This window comes from Tachysurus fulvidraco, chromosome 2 (assembly GCF_022655615.1).
Source record: "Tachysurus fulvidraco isolate hzauxx_2018 chromosome 2, HZAU_PFXX_2.0, whole genome shotgun sequence".
In the NCBI taxonomy this organism is placed as follows: Eukaryota; Metazoa; Chordata; class Actinopteri; order Siluriformes; family Bagridae; genus Tachysurus; species Tachysurus fulvidraco.
In genome coordinates this window covers 27,127,777-27,145,597 of record NC_062519.1, presented here as the reverse complement: position 1 = coordinate 27,145,597, position 17,821 = coordinate 27,127,777, and the positions used below count along the sequence as shown (strand labels likewise).

Sequence of the window (17,821 nt, the reverse complement as noted above, 5' to 3'; positions counted from 1 at the left end):
TGTAAATTTTAAAGTTTACTTTTTTAAAAGATTTTTTTAATTACTTTAAAAATCTTTTTTTTTTTTTTTGGTTCCTTTGCACCAATGGACAAACCCAGTATTAAGCACCTTTTCCCGTTGACTCTGCACTTACACCTTACAGGCTTGCACTGTATAACATGTCACACCTGTCAAGCTATATTATCTTGTTCTTGTTTTATTGTCTTAATGGTAATGACTGCTAACTGAAAATAAGTTTATTTAAGGGGACAGTCTTATTTATTTTGCAGTCTTTTGAGTCTGGCAGTAATGTAATAATTCTTAAATATTGTAGATATCTGGATGATCATCATTGAAGCTTTTCCCTTAAAAAAGACATCCATACCGTCATCTATGTAAGAGTTTGGTATCGTGAAAATATTATGCCACCAAATAATCAGTTGACTATAGTAATTAATGTTCTGTGCTAATAATGTGAATATTGTGAGGTCAAATCCCCGAACTGCCTTTTTAGACTCTATAGTGCGTTGTATAATTAAGGGTTCTTAGCTTTAGTCTTTCTACTTCTTAGATGTAAACTGGATTCTATATAGAAGTGTTAGGGATTTAAGGACAAATAAAAAACATTAAGGGTTCTTGATTTGTCTGTTATTTAAAGAGTGCAGTCCACTCTCTTTGCACTGCTTTGCACTGCTAAACACCAGGTACAGTTTCAAGATCCAACTGTTTTCAACCATCACTCCAGGAAACACGACCTATCTCTCTCTCTCTCTCTCTCTCTCTCTCTCTCTCTCTCTCTCTCTCTCTCTCTCTCTCTCTCTCTCTCACTCACGCTCACAACTAGTATAAATTTCAGGTTTCCTGTACAGCATGAGGCCAAAAAAAAGAAAGGAATAAAAAAAAGAAAACAATGCAAGAGAAAAATTCCAGAAAACCTATTGCTATTATGTTGTATAAAGGAAAAAAAAAACACAATATATAAACCAGTCATGTATGTATACTTTGCTCCATTCATTTCAGAAACAGGAAGTAAATCTTAATCTCACACTCTTAGAAAGGGACAAACATTCCCATTCCCAAAGACTCCCATGTGATCCTTCATTGTAATGTCTGATCAATCTTATTAGAAAGTGTTCCATGTACCAATGTTTAGTAATTTTATGATTTTCAGACATTTACATTTATTATATATGGCAAATCTATAAAAGTGATGGAGAATTTAAGCCAACTCTATAGCTGAGAAATTGAGAGGGTAGAATCTTGCCAAAACACCCAACAATGGCTCAAGGGCTGTCCTGGGATTTGAGAAAGCTGTGTTCTGGTTATTATAGTAGAGTGTTGTGTTCCAGCAAGTTTAATGTATTTTATTTTGAAAGAAACTGAATATGGAGCATGTTCTTATCCAGCTCATATATGTTCTAATTTTTTTTTATGGTACTGAAAAAAATGTGTTTTGGGAAAGAATGAAAAATATATGCAGTTAAAGTTTGAGTGACGTCAATCGGTGACTCAGCCGCCAGACTCTCTCAGTTCTGAATGTGGCTGAACAGAGTAAGCTGACAGACTGTTGACCTGAGGATGTGTGTGTTCCTTGTCCTATGTTTATTAAACTGCTGACGTACTTCACCAAAGAGTCTGGAGTCCGCTACATAAAATACTACTTGAACTTCTGCCTATATTCTATGTTTGTACTTTAAGGACCTGTGTTTAATTTGCTTTAACATAATGCTGAAAGATACATCATAATTAACCATATTAGATTATTCAGATATCTTGTGAATGGTGTAATACGTATCATTGGATAGGCTTCAGATCCACCTTGACCCTGATTAAAATAAAGTGGTACTGATGATGAATGAACAAAGTATTGGCTGATGAACTCTTCGATTCATAATGAGCTGGGTTTTTATGATAACATCTGATTAGACTCAATTACAAAACAAAGGCTGTCATCCTACATGAAATGTGTGATCTTCACAGGCTTATAATGAACAGTGAGCTGAAATATCTCCTATCTCCTTTCTGCTTGATTAATTGTCTTCACACTCTATGAGTAATGCAATCAGTTAAAAAACTACTAACATAAAAATAACCAAATACAGGAGCAGTAGAATTGGGAACTACTGGAATAAACCCATCATTTATTCTTGTAATATTGGACCACATGACCACAAGGGGGTGCCTATGCTTACTGCTTTGAAAACACAGTACTTGTTCTGGACATCCATCTCACTTAGTAATGCTCTTTTTCCTGATGTGGAATTCCTTCTCACCTGTTTAGTTCACATTTCACATTGTATTTACACTGGTATGTGTGCAAGTACATCTATGCTAACTGTATTCCCTCCTTCTGAGAGATGGATTGACACCTTAAAATTTATTATATGACATTTATTATCATATACTGTTTGTAATAGATGTCTTAAAGGGCAATAAGGAGGAAAATGACCAAAATGTGCTGTGCCATGCTAGATTATAGTTGGGTGTCACTGATTTATTAATATCTGTTTATTAGGTTAAAAACTACAGTAAACTATTTAAGAACCGTTACATTTAGAAGACTTTTTTGAGACATAGGTAAACCCTTGCTGAATTGGAGATTTAAGGCTGCAGAGACTTATTTGTAAGAAATCCATCCAGACTCAGAGTACACTGTGTTTCTGCTTCCTTCAGAAACACATGTTAGATTGCAAGTAGGAGGTTCTGCCTTACTTTCCATTAGCCAATCACATCTTTCCTGTCAGCTCACCCGAGCTCAGTTTCACATATCTTTAAAAAAAAACAACGTTTTGACCTAGAAAAGCACTGGCAGAGGTAAAACAACAGATCCACACTCTGTAAAATGTTATAATTTTATCAGGAACTTCAGACATCCACTGTGGAATAGCTCTATAAACACTCTCCTTCAGAATATGATGTTAATTGACCCTAACGGCTTGTTAAATTCAACAAAAATGTACCAGGATCCAATTAGTTATATATACAGAACAATGGACAATACCCTGCAGAAGTAGTAATATAAAACAGACGAAAGATGTTTACGACGTTAAACAGTTTTCACATGCCATGTTTATAAAAATAAATAAATAAATAAAATAAATAAATAATTGGCACGAACAATATATTTGTACACATCAAGGAGCAACACACAGGACAGGCTTATAGCTTTGGCCTGGGATTTAATCACTTACTGCTTGCAAGGCAATGTGGCAAACGCTAATGGACTAAAAGTATGCATTGCCAATTGTAGGTAGTTATAGATTGGTTCAGGCCTGATGTGGGAGCAGCTTTGCTCCCCTGTACACTTTGATTAGGAGGCTTTGATAGTGGAGGATTGCTGTGTCTGTGAGAATGAAGAAAGTTATTGTATTCTCAGTTCTAAATGCGTCACTACATGAGCCGCTTCACAGTTCTCTGTTGTGTCTGGAGAGAGGCTCAGACTCGTGGGTTAGAACCAGGTCATGTGGTTACAGCAGCTATGCAAGCCTAGAATTTCCCTTATGCATTGCTTTCAGACTCATTTTAAGTCTTTTTTTTTCCTTTTTCTTTTTTACAAATCATCGTGCTTGCATCATTTTTCCTACTGTTCAATATTCAAAACATTACAGTGAAAACATTACTCGTTGTTGCCACCTAGGAATAAATAATGAGGTAATAGCCACAATAAGGCCAAAGCAATAACTGAATCTGTAAAGGCAGTTTTAGTGACGACACAGACTGAAAGACCAAAGCACAGACATCATCATGTGTGCAATAACATCAGAAAAATACACCCTACATATTTTTGTGTGTTTTCTAAGAATTATTTTTTTCCAGACAGAGTACAAATAAGCTTTTATGGTACATATTTACACAGATAGTCTTAGTTGCTAATATTGATGCTGTATTAGTATATTAATCTATTCCTCTAACCCATCTTCTGCTTATTTTACATGGGCAACCTGGAGTCCATACCAGGTGATGTAAGGTTCAGAAGGCGTAAGGTTCACAAGGTGTGGAAGACTCAGAGTGGACCAATAGAATTGCATATACACAGGGCATGAAGGGCAGTGATGGGAATCAACCCCCCAGCTTTGTAGGACATACTAAAACATAACCATTATGTCATTGTCAGCCCTAGTGATCGGTTTTGATTATTTAGGATCATCATGGTGCATTTTATATAGCCTGGTTTAAACAGTGGCCCACTGATGAGTGTTCATCTACTTAACTGGCTTAATAGACATTAGCTAGTGCATTTTAAGTAAATAAGCAAGATTTACAGAAAACAGCAATAAAGAGCATGTTTTGTTTCATTTCAGAATATTCAATTCAGTTTACTTTGTTTGTATCGCATTTGTAACAGTTCACATTGTCTCAGAGCAGCTTTACAGAAGTATAGAATCAGAATAAAAATGTTAAAGTTTAAAGTTTTAAATGAAGGTACTATTTATCTCTAATATCTTTACCTAATGAGCAAGGAAAAACTCCCTGAGATGATATGAGGAAGAAACCTGGAGAGGAACCAGGCCTAGAAGAGAACCTCATCCTCATTCAGATGAGACTGGACAATAAATAATGTAAATGTAAATAATGTCCTTTCTACAACAGCTTGTAGTCGAGTGGAATTGTGCAACCAAGAGCTCCTGAGGAACTAATAGGTCAGCGTCATTTCCGAGTTCATTACAGACTTAACACCGACTCCTTCCTGCAGAATTCTTCAAATATCATTTCTGTACAGCTGTAAGAAATGTCTGTTTTTCATTATTTTCATTATATCTGAATCCCTTTCTGTCAATGGACGATAATAGCTGAAATTCAAGAACATGTCAAAAATTGATGTTAAGGATAGAGATAAGTGTATTATAGAAAAAAGCTAGAGCATCCCCTCATGATATTTTGCAGAGCACAGTTTGAAATCAACATGTGAATTACAGCCAGCTATTCATGTCAACATTGCACACTAGGTTTATAACACGGTCATTTTTTTAATGAATATGAATAAACGAACATAATATCGGACAAATATGAGTATTAGTATGCATCCTTAGTGTTTTCCATCCTCTACCTCAATGAAGAACAGTTCATGCTTGTTAATTAGCAGATGAATTAATGTGATGAGATAAGAGTAAGGAAAATCAGGATTATACTCCAGGACCAGGATTGAGAAATTCTGGCCTAGACCATCTTGTGTGATTCACCAAATGTTTCCCATCACAAACACTTACTCTGACTACAGTCATGCGTCAGGCCAAACTTCAAAACATTCTGGGTGTGAGCCAGAGAGAGTTTTAACACCATCTGAGAGCATTGGTTCACACATGTGAGGAAACAATCTGTGCTTGTTAATTCTGGGTGCAAATATGAGCACCTTATTTGTGCTGCCAATTATTCTGTTTGGTAGGAACGTCATTACAAATGTCAGATGATCTCATCATCGTAGATTCCATCAGGTCACACGTTGATAACACCATCTGTACAAAATTCACTGAAGGTTGTAAAAGTTGTAAAACTGTTTACTCGAGTCAACGATTCAGCTTTGTTTTAAAACAAAAGTACAGATTTTATAGTGTTCAGTAGTAAAGTGTGAATGCTTAAATCGACTTAAAGTCTTCAGGTAAATATACAATAAATATTTATGATATAAAAAGACATCAACCTCATGATTTTAGTTTTTCGTGAGAAATTATTGCCCCTTTCATCAAGAAACCAACAAATGTGTGGCAATTAGCTAATTGTAATTCAGTACGTACACTACATACTTAATGGTACACAAGTATATCATAATACATTAACTTTTCTTGATTTTGTCTCAAAGTAAAAAATATAATCATATAAAACTTTTTGTTTATTTATTTTATAAGATGTTTTCATGTATTTGCAGTGATTCGATCTCAATCTTCCTGTCACTTCTATTTAGATTTTTAGTTTTAGGATCTTTAATCTCCTTAAAACTGTTTCATACTAAAAACGTTTTGCTCATATTATTATAGAGAAGAAAATATAGTGATGAATATGTGATGAACATAAAAATGTAGTGTTTTCATTTGAAATATAGTAGACAATTGTCAAAAGTAATAACCATTCTCCAAGACCCAAAAATAAAAAAGCTGCTAATTCAAAGTACCACACGGTATAGGATATATATTTCTCCATCTTAATCTTATCCATGATCTTGGATAAATCTATTGAATAGCAAGCCACATATTAGGTTATCAGGTAAACTCCACATATCACTTAATATATACTATTATACCACTTAATTGCACATTAAGTGAACCAAGGTTTGGAGTATTTACTGTTATATTGACCTTTGCTGGGTGGCTGGAATTTCACTGACATTACTACAGTATAAACAATGTTTACCTTCCCAGTTTACCTCCTACCTCAGTGTTGTGCTCCTGGAAATATTCCATTTAAGCTATTATGAGTGATGGAGGCATGATGCCATGCCCGATTTAGATCCTTATCGTCTGCTGGAAGATATTAACAGGAGCAGATGTGTCAAATGGATTCGGTCAAGGACCAGTGCATTGAAAACAATATGGCTACCTCAGACCAGCCATGGCATAGATAGCACAGATAAGAGGAGATGTGTTGAACTGCTTGGGTGGCACTCATGTGTGTCTAATGACCATATCAGGTCTGAGGTCTGTCCTCCAGACGGGCTCTAGGTCTGAGAGCTCTGTTGATGTGTAGATTTCTAAGGAAATAGACTCCATATGGCTAAATGAGATCACCAGGAACAGTATTTCCTCCATGACGTTTGAACTTTCATAATTTTAGATTGGAGTCCAGTTCTTCTAAATAGTCAGTAATTTAATACAGGCATTAAGCTGAACTGTTGAACAGTTCAGTTTGTGAGTTACGACTGGATGTATTATGACTGGATGTATTTTATCCAGAGTCTTTAGAAAAATGACCTTTTTACTAGAACAACATGTATTCCCTAAATTGGGACTTTAATCTGTCAGTAGTGTGGCTTGTCTTGAGGAAATCTGCCTTCAAATATCCGCTGTCCTGCAAAGCAGAATTCCAATCAAAATCTGACGTTTACTGCACAATTTGTCATCTGTAATGAATTGAACCGAAGGAGCAAATCAGTAAGCGATGTGGAAGCAGACCACACAGACGGGCCGTCCCAGTAGAGCAGCCTGGAGATAACATCTTAGCTCGACTTTCGGTACTTAATTGGAACAATTAGAGGTTGCTTAACTTCCGAAGTCTGTTTTTCTCTTTGGAACAAGGAAGCTCAATCCGTTTCCTTCATAGACAACATGACTGTTTATTATTTTGAGAAATGTTTCTGGTAGATTAGATGGCTGTTTTCCAGAACATCTTCTAGAAGATGAACCTTTTTTCTAGCCTTTTTGGTTTAACACTATGTGATAAACATTAAAAGATTAAAAGATAGCTCTTTAGGTGTTTCAGATGGTGAATAAAGTGTCCTAAAGTGGTAATTTCAGGTTACTTGAATCAACTCATATAGACCTGTATGAAGAAAGAATTTTGCCACTATTTTGTTACTCTAAAAACTGTAACTATTAAGGTGCTTTGTGATCACTGTGATGGCTGAAACATGTTGTCTCCAGTTTCTGACACAACAAATCTCTGAATCTTAAGTCAATTTAAAGAAAACAAACCTGCAATGGCAGTTGAATACACTAAACAAAATCATTTTGTTTGCATTTTTTAATCCAAAAAATGACGTCATTCATATAAACCACATCTGTCTTAGTTCATGCAGGTCTGGAGCCACTCCAGTTGAGGGAAGCAGAAGGAAGAGTGGGTGGTCTCCTAGAACCTCAAAATGTTGTTGTCAACTGAAAGTTTCTGGCAGCATATACTCGTCTCAGTGGGTAACGATAAAGCAGACCTACAGTTACGTAGGTTTATTGACAAAATACATGTCAGAACAACATAATGAATGGTTTAACTTTAATTTCATTTTTATTAAGGAAATTCTGAAATGATTTACTTAGCTGTGTGAATGTCTGTTGGCGTAACCGCCAATTGGGTACATGAGGTTCCATGTCATTCGAGGCTTACCGGAGCGAGTTGGCACATTTCATCATCTTCTTCCCCCTTAGTGCCTTAATCAGTTTCAGAAGAATTTCAGTGCATGTTGAAAACAAGCAGCACTGCACTACAGGGTTTACCAGTCAAACTCACGCTAAACACAATTACAATTGTTTAGACAAGCAACCGATTGCCATTCTGAGACCTTACCTCTTATGAAGATTCAAAAAACTATTAACAAGTGAACCACATAAAAATATTAAAAGCAGATTGCGAGGCTTCACATTTAATAGAATTTTGACAATAGTGCATGTTGTAATTGAACTGAAATGTTTATACTAATAGCTACTCTTTAGACAAAATATACAAATAGACAAAAAAAAAAAGAATCAAACATAAAACCATGTTCCTATTTATCAATAACGGTTGTCTGACTGTTGATATGGTGACTCTTAACAAGGAGATTCTTATTTAACAACATTGATTGAGGGAGTTTTCAGTGTCTGTGCTTTGCAAACATCTGTAAATATTCATCACAGGAAAGTGTTCAGGATGGAGGAAACAGGAACCAACTAGTCTTGTGGACATTTCACAACATGAAATGCAACTAGAAATTTTATTAGCATGTTACTAGCATAGACATGTAATAGAAATATAGAAATGTAGTAGAAATACTAGAAATGTTACTAGCATGTCACTGCGTCTTTGTGTGCCACGTCTACTCATGATCCCCCTCTTTTCATCGTGATGTAAACACACAAAATACCTGTAAATGCAGAAGTATAAACCACACTTAAGATGGTGGGCCACACAACCTGCCAAAACGGCATCAGTTTTGAGATCTTGTGAATGTGAAGACTATAGCATATAATTTACATCATTTATACTCTAGTGTTCAGTGAGCCCTCGTGCCCTGTGGATGAGGGCATTGTCATTACTTTATCTATATACTAACTATGAGTTGTGGTGCTTTTGATACTCATAGTCAGTGCAGCAATGTTTTTGAAGCGAGTTTGGACATGAGCCGAGACGCACAAGAGATGGACTGGAAAAGCAATAAGTGCATCAGACCATCAGAATCATCGGATATATGAATCATCGGATTTTCCCAGTAATGACAAACAGCACAATTAAAAGCGAGAATATTTACAAAAAATATCTTTTGTCATTTTTTCCATGTATACTGTTTAATTTGTTTATGACACCACGATACAATAATGTTGCTTTTCCTGGAACATTATTAGTGATTCAGTTGAATTCTGTGATTCTGTGCAATTATCGCATTATCTCATCTCAGTCTTAAAGAATCGATGAATCTACAGATATATGAGGGATTAATTATTTATTTATGTGTACCACTTCACTGACTAGAACTACATACCCATATAACAGGACTTCTAGGATTTATGTCTACTTTTAAACCATGATATTTGCTTCAGTGTACTTTAGTGAGCATTACAGTCTTTATGATTACACCCTCAGTTCTTAGGTACAAGTCAACAGTATCCAGGTGAGATTATCCACTGAACAAAGGGTGAGGCTTGGGTATAACCTTGGGTGTAACCTCCACTGAGCTAGTGCACTAAAGCAAATATCATGGTTTAACTGAGTTATGTAAGACTGAGATGTGTAAGACTGCTGTTTAAAGCACAATTGAACCCAGTGTCTCCATTTTTTAAGCACCTTGTTCTGAGGATCTGAACCATATAACCTCTGAGACATTGTTGCTACTACCAGACAGCATCTAAGATAAAACATCTTATTTATTTTGCATTGGCATTTATTACTTAACATCTACTCAAGTTCTTACTATGGTTTGAATTAAATTTTTCAGATTATATTTCATGTCTCTGCAAGCGTGTATGTGGAATGACTTATATACAGTAACTTATATAATATAAACAATGCAACTGTCATTAAATACACATTAAATATATTCTAGAGCATTAAAATTCAAGAAAAGAGTTAGAGACTAGGATGCAATTTAAACCATTAGGTACTGATGGGGAAAGAATATAATCGAAAGCACTAGTACAATTCCCATTCGGATAAAAAATTAAATAAAAAAAAAAAAGTTTCTTTTCTTTTAATCATTTATTCATATCTAAGCTCAAACAGCTTGAAGATGAAGTGCACTTGAGATCTTTTTTCAGGGAAACTGGATTCTTCTAGAAAAGATGGCGTCTCAATGGTTTTACTTTAAATGAATGGTATGAGGACAACGTGTCATTCTAGATACTCTTCTTCGTAGGGTTCATAAAGCGGGACCAAATCTTAAACCCATTGTATTAGATCGCAGTATAATCTGATTTACAGATTAGTGTTATGTTACCAATGTGGTGTTATTAAATTTCAATGGTTCACGTCAGAACGTGAGTACACTCACTCAGTGTATTGATGCTTGAATACGAGGAGTTGAGTTCAATCAACAAATTTTCAGTGCCACTCAGACAAAGAGCTTAACGCAGTCGTGAGAACTGCAGAGGAAAGCAACAGACCCACAAAACAACAGGGAGGCACAACAGAAAACAACTTTTTTTGGTACGGAATTGTTATGGTCTGTTTGAGCAAACATTTAATTCTAGTCCCACCGTTATAAAATGATGCTTGGATTGGAATATAAACATCTTCCAAAGTTAAACCAGATGTGGCATGCAGCCGGGAGTGCCTCTTTCCTCTCTGGGCTAAGGGATTTTTAAAAAAAGAAATTAATTAAAAAAACAAGAAGTGAATTATTTCATACAGGGAAATGAGTCAGTGGTCTTCTGGTGTCCCACCTCACCCTCAGGGAACCTCAAAGGGTCATGGAATTTTACTGCACTGTCACTAGCTGTGAATAACATCACTGGATTTCATTTGGTCAGAACTAAGGCTCTGAAAGTCCTTAAGACAAAACCTCAGGGGTAATCTCTGCGGTTCGCCTTTGTTGATGCTGAAAGTTGTAAACGATGCATTAACTCCCAGCTGGAGCACTGTGGGTTTCTGAGAGCAATGGACAGCACTGGATCATGCCATGAAAGCATTTCATTAGTAGTCTCTGTTATGTTTGATTGTCATTTAGTTTCTGCGTCTGTCAGTAGGAAAACTGAAAATTGGTTGTAGTCACGTTCCACCAAACAGACTTCCAACAGTCACTGGAAATGTTCTTAAATGTCACTGACAATTACATTTTCAGCGTGAGGAGAGATTACACATAAGTGAATCAAGAAGTCTCTTTTAATCAGAGTTAAAATGTCAGTTTTAAAATACAAAAATAGGTCGATACATTAAGAAATCTCACAGTAGATACACAAAGATTGCAAAAAGAAAAAGATATTTACAAGGTTATATAAATTTGTGGTTCATAAAAATTTTTAATGAGCAGGCCTACATCACGGTCCTATCACTTATTTTCAAAACATAACAGATTACCAAAGTACTTATGTGGAGATTCACTGAATATCACTGTTAAAAAAAAATGAATGGTTTGCATCACTGCACTCAAGTACTTCACAAATGTGCACATTCACACAACAATTACGCCAGTTCCATAAAATAGTACAATGAACTGAACATTTTTTGGACTGACCCAGCTCTCTCATTAAAAAAAACAAACAATCAAACAAACAAACAAAAAAAAAAACAATGCTATTAGACTGTAGCTTGTAATTTCACCGCTCAGCAGGCAGCTTATTTTAGGTTTCATGCCAATGTAGCCTTCGTGCAAGTGGCACAGCATCAGGCCTGGAAGCTCTGGTTCTATGTCTGTAAACTCTTTAACCTCCAGACATGAGGGAGCAGAACTCGAACAGCACACAATCCTCTTTGGCTTAATTTTCGTAATAAATAGTCTCCAGATTGTGTAATGTTGCCGCCTGTCCTGGTGCATGGCTTTCTGAAAGAAGTGAATTTGGGGACGTTTCTCTAAATTATCTAGGGCTTTGTCATTTATTTTAAACAATGCTTTAATGTCATTTATCTTCAGAGTTAGTCATATAGCAAGGCATTGCATTTCATTGAATTAATTAAACTGTCTGCATTATACTCTAACTGGTCTGTACATGAAAACATAATAAATATCAATTTGAAAGCAGTGGATCTGGGAATATGCAGCTCAAACAAAAGGAAATATAAATAAAAAAACAAACGTTTGGAGAAACCGTTCCAGTCTCCAATAAATAATTGCAGTAATGTATTTACAATATGCACATAGTCAGGACCAAATTTATATCTTCAAATCTTTCATATGTTATAATACCATAACAGAGAGCAAGAGAGGTGCACATTTCTCTTGAAGTATGTACTGCATGCATCTAGCGCTTCATTTAACAGAACGGATGACTCTGTCGGGAGGTTACAACTCACTCACATAAACTGTGCTGTCATCGGAAGTACAAGCTGGTCTCATGCAAAGCCAAGCTCCCTAAAAGAGTGAATTCTCCTCACTAGCTTCTTCACCTGAAAGACAACAAAAAAATGGAACACGGATTATTACTGTAATGTCAATTGTTGAATTAAAACAATGCACAAAAGGAAGACCCCAAGCTACTCTGTCTCAAGCTGCTGTTTTTGATGTAGACTGAAGACCCAGAGGTGGAAGAGTATGACGAATTTAAGTACAATCCAAGTTTATTTGTTTCGGGAAACTTCTAGAAAGTTTTTTCTGACATTAGTCAGTTTTTTCTGACATTCTGACATTTTTTCTGGTTTCGTGTTATGATCCACTAGTTTATCCAATAAAAATAAATGTTACTCTTTGTATGTAGAAAACCTTGATTTAAACATCTTTGCTCCCCCAATATGATCAGCTCTACCGTATATGGAAGGTGTTTAATCCACAGGTGTATAGTCCTTACTCCTGCATTGGCCGTAATGGCGCACTCCTATGGAGCGGCCGAAGAAGCAGGTGGCACGACGTAAATGGCAGGCACTTGGGTAGGTGACGTTATTGTTGCCACAGATGGTCTGACCATCGAGCAGGGGAATTGGGCACTGATTAGTGCGGCACATCACACAGTGGGCACTGTTGGTCTGGTCCGTCACGCAGGTGTGGGTGCCAGGGCATACAACATTGGAGCACGACTCTGAAAACAAACGTTAGACGTCTTTAGTTTAGTTTCTTTCAAACAATTCAATTCATTCTCTACTTCATAACCAATGGGAAAGGTTCAAAACAACTAACTTTTGCACTCTCCTTGGTACATGATTTCGAGGTCAGGGTGGCCTCTGCAGCGGGCCATCAGGAGGGCACACTCATCTTTATATGTGGTGCCATCACTCCCACAGATGGCATGCTTTCTGGAGATGTTGGAACAATCTGGTGAGCAGATGCACTGGGGACGCCCACCCTTCATCCTACACACCTTCCCTGAGCCGCACTTCACTCCTTCACATGTCTCTATGAGAAACAGGGTATTAAAGTAGGTGTTTAACAAATCCTTCCTTAGCATTTCCTACAATATTAAAGCATCTAGAACTCAAAAACACCTCTTCGTCAGCATGACTATCACAATGTAGTACTGCTGTAGATAATTCCACCTTGACACCATGAATATTTGCCATTGATATGCTTCTGTAATCATAAAGTCTCAACTAAAAACCCTTATTTCCAATATATTTGTTCATACTTTCAACACATCATAGTTTGCTATTCATCTTCTTTCTTTTTGTGGATTGTAATGATTTATAATCCCATTATCCAGAGGGTTTCATACTCATGTTGCTGCTGGATTACTTATTAACCATCCAAATGCACATCCAGAAAAGCTGCATTGTGTCAATGTCTGTTCATCTAAATGTCTATTGTTAAAACCATTCAACAAAAATAATGAATCCCCTCGATCACATCACTATAATCTCATCACAGCACAGTTACTGTCACTGCAGTGCATATAGCTGGAATAATGTTCCAAAGTAGCAACACATCAACATCTAATAATCTCACTCATGTCCTCTGTAAAGTGAATATTGATGCATGCCAAGGTCTTGAAATGCCTGGTCATCAAAAAACCTCTATAGTCTTTAGTGAGGAGCCACTAAACCATATACAACAAGACCAGATATAGATGCCTATTCTGGAAATCCCAACATTCCTTCTCTGCTTTGTTTTAGGCATGATTTCAGCTAGGTTAGGCAACCATTCAGGAATTGGATGCTCCAATGATCACCTCTAACACTGTAATGTAAGGAAAAATACAAATGAAGTTAGAGAGAAAGTATGAGCTGGGCCATCTGGAATAGATAGAAGAAAAAGTCCAGTAGTCCATACACTTTTATGGGAATGGAAGGGAAGAATTCTGGAACAGATAATAAAATCAACTTTTTTTTCCCCTTTGCTTTTTTTTTTTTTTTTTTGGACGTATCTAATGGCACTGATTGTGTTCTCGGCTTATGAGGACCAGACCTCATGAGCATGTGGCAGCCATTTCTCTCTGCGGTGAGCTGGAATTCGGTCATTTCTGCGGAAGGAAGGCAAAACAAGCCTGCTTTCCAATAAGCATTCGGAAAGAGTGAAAAGGAGAGGGAAGGGCTGAAGAAAGGAACCTTTATTGTATCGAAAGCATTCTATTTAACTCATGTGCAGTACATGTACAGTTGCAGTTTGACACCTGTTTACCACCATCTTTAGCATGGGCTTGAAAGCAAGGTACATAATATCTAAAAACTTGATTTTCTAAAGATTTATACCTGGTATGAAACTGCAGACCATCTTGCTATCTTGACAATCAGTGAAGAAATTACTTACTTACAATGTCTTGAGTAACCTGCATACCTGGCAAAGTCTTACAATAGTGGATAGTACTCAAACAGCTGGATAGAGTTAGACAAAACATCTGGCTTAAAACCATACAAAGCTTTTTAAAAATGTGAGCAGGAACAAAGTTTAAAGAACCCAGTCATCAGGCCCAGATTTGCGTGTCTGAGGATGAAATGCTTATCCTCTTTCCAATTTCTTCTTTCCGCCTTCACTAGAGTACCTTGATCCACGATGACCTCCGAAACACTTACTGCTCACAGAGACACACATAAACACTGTTCCAGCCTTTCTAAAAAAAATCTTCATGGTATTAGGTTGGATGAAGAACAAATTTCCCTTTGAGCAGTCTGGTTCATCTATTATTGCAAAGCTTATTGGGACTTATAAGTGGGACTTATTTAGATGATGCCTTTAAGTGTAGAAAATATGTTGCATTCTTTAATCACAATCACTTCAAACAAACTTCTGTGCTACTGACTTGCACCGAATTCTGCAATGATCAGGCATTTATCTGTATTAAATTCTCTCTCATGTTTAAATCACTTTGGATTAAAAAAAAAAAGGATACCAATTGAATAAATGTAAATTTAGACAACATGTGAGAAATCAGAGCAAGCAAGGTCGCATACTCAAAAGAATACCACCATTTCATGGATTTACATGAAAAGATTTAGGACATACCTTTGCACGGTTTGCAGGACACAATGCCCAGGAAGCCCAGCAGACTGACCTCGTTGATAGGCAGGCTGCTGTTGGACCAGGCTGTGTCCAGACGGCCTCCAGCGCAGCACTCATCCCTGCTCACACCGCGCATCAGTACCATGTCACAGCGCTGCTCTTGGCCTTGCTGCAGCCAGCACATGCCCGCTGTATACAGGCACAAATAGAGAGAAAAAGAAAGAGAGAGAGAGAGAGAGAGAGAGAGAGAGAGAGAGAGAGAGAGAGAGAGAGAGAGAATTCATCATTGGCAATATTACGATATAATGTATAACATACCCTTTTTTAACATTTGCGTAACCTTATGACAAAATGTAAAACAGATGATCACAGGTTTGGATAAAGATAGTAAAAAACATCAGGACAGATGTTTACATTTCCCATTCTGAATTTGACATAAATATTCTCTAATAACTTATATGTGCATACGTGCGCTTTCATAAATGCTTTCTACATCTTTTGTATCCTTTGAGCAACACTTCTATCTGATAGAACTGTGTGATTGCTTGGTCAGTCTTTGCGTATTCTTTCTGATAATAACTCTGCCTTCTTCTTCTGCTCTGGAGTCCTGATGGGTCTTGGCAAACGTCTTTTAAAACATTTTTTTATTGCGTTTGCCAAATATTTTGGATGTGTGTAGATAAATTGTAAAACAGATGCAAGAATCAAAACAACGTTCAAAAAACTGCCAGTACCAGTACTAACACTAACACCAGTACATACTGCTAGTATTACACTGCAACACATATCCAAGTCATGTCCTACAAATAATGCATTTAAATTCATAACAAATTATTTAATATTCTGTTATTTAGAAAACTGCATGTGTACTTGTTCAGAACTAGGGTTTATCATGCAGTGACGTTATAATTACAGAGGTTATAGTAAGAAAATTCCCTCACAGGTAAACATCAAATATAAGCCAATAAAACTTATACAAGATTTTTTTATTTTTTTTATTTATTAATATTATTTAAATAAAAAAAATGAATTGTAGTTGTTTTATGTCATTCTTGATATGCTTCAGAGTCACCTTATTTAAGTTGTTAAATACACACTGTATTTCTCAAATGAACATCTTCACAGTTAAGTTTTTTGCACCTTTTTCCTTGCACCTGACGGTTTGTCTGTCTCTCAGTACATATATATTTTTATATTATTATATTTTAGTCATGAGTCTGCTACAAATCAGATAGATGAATCGAAGGCTTACATTATTATTGACAGAAACTTTTTTGTTGAAAAAAAAATCTCTCAGACTTACCGTTGGCTTGGTGCTTTGCAAGAGTTCCACACAGCGAGATGAGCACCACACAGTGGAGCACTGAAAACAAGTTCATGATGATGAGAAGTTAACTCAAACACTTCACACACAGATGTTTCGAGCAATGAGACTCCGTCTCAAATATTTACACAGATAAAGGGGGGGGGGGGTTCTGGTAGAAGCGCAGCCCCCGTTTACGTGAATGGTTTGGGCTGGGAGTGAGTGACTGATAGCGGCCCGCCTCCATATAAATACTTTGGCTTTGAGTGAGTAAGACAGGACGGGCAATAGTTTTCTGTGTTTTTTTTTTAACCTCACTGTTCATGTAACTTCTCGGATATGAGGCAGAAAACTCCCACTCACCTCATCTCATTCACGCCGAAGTTAATGAAAACAGTATGTTCGACGATAAAAGCGGTTTCGAAAATATAATGCAGAAAAACCGTCTGGAGTTTAGTCTCAAGCTACATGGTCTGAATTCCGCAACTCCCACGGTGTAAACATTCACCTCAGCTGCTGAAACCGGACAAAGTGTGGGCCAGCCTAGAGGCTCACTCTCATGTGATTAACTTAGGCTCCATCCTTATCCAATAAATGTTTAAATGAGTGCCTGGTGAAACAGTTCACAACACTCTTGACAGCTTTGTGGTTAAAATGCTGTAGCACTGTACTTCATCTTAAGACAGAATTATTAGGGATTATATAGTCTGTAACCTATATAGTATGGTTTGCCCACTTGTAGGTTGTTGCTGTCTTTATTTTGCTTGCCTCGGGTTGCTGCGTCTGGGTGTCATTATATTCCCAGTCCCCTGCGGTCACCAGCAATTTGCTTCCTAAACTTCTTCACACCACATCTATGTGCTTTGAATAGTATCTAGAGCAGATGCTCCACTCCTTTACAAGTCAAAGCCCACACAGCTACCCACAATGTGACCGTGGTTATTTCTATAACGGCTTTTTGATGGATGGCCTTGGTGCCAAGCACCAAAAACAAAGAAAACAAGTGGCACTGTCATGGAATATTGTAATCACACTGCTGTGATATGTGTGAAACATTCATTAACAGGAGTGCTGGGAACAAAGCTGTAGTATTCTCACCTCACTGCCCCAGGGTTTTAGCCCCTTTC

At 36.9% G+C, this 17,821-nt stretch overlaps 1 protein-coding gene across 2 annotated transcripts; it reads right to left on the bottom strand.

Moving 5' to 3' along the window:
- Window positions 1-11,175: 11,175 nt before the first annotated feature.
- Window positions 11,176-16,849, bottom strand: fstl3 (follistatin-like 3 (secreted glycoprotein)). Of its 2 annotated transcripts, none has more exons than XM_047810546.1 (5): window positions 16,695-16,849; window positions 15,395-15,580; window positions 13,139-13,354; window positions 12,771-13,040; window positions 11,176-12,414 (listed from the first exon to the last, which is right to left on the bottom strand). In XM_047810546.1, the coding sequence occupies exons 1-4, from the start codon at window positions 16,768-16,770 to the stop codon at window positions 12,787-12,789; spliced, it is 732 nt and encodes a 243-aa protein (XP_047666502.1). In that variant the 5' UTR covers window positions 16,771-16,849; the 3' UTR covers window positions 11,176-12,414; window positions 12,771-12,786. The 2 variants fall into 2 exon arrangements, with proteins under 2 accessions (XP_047666502.1, XP_027025887.1); XM_027170086.2 differs by having other exon boundaries at window positions 12,813-13,040.
- Window positions 16,850-17,821: the final 972 nt, after the last annotated feature.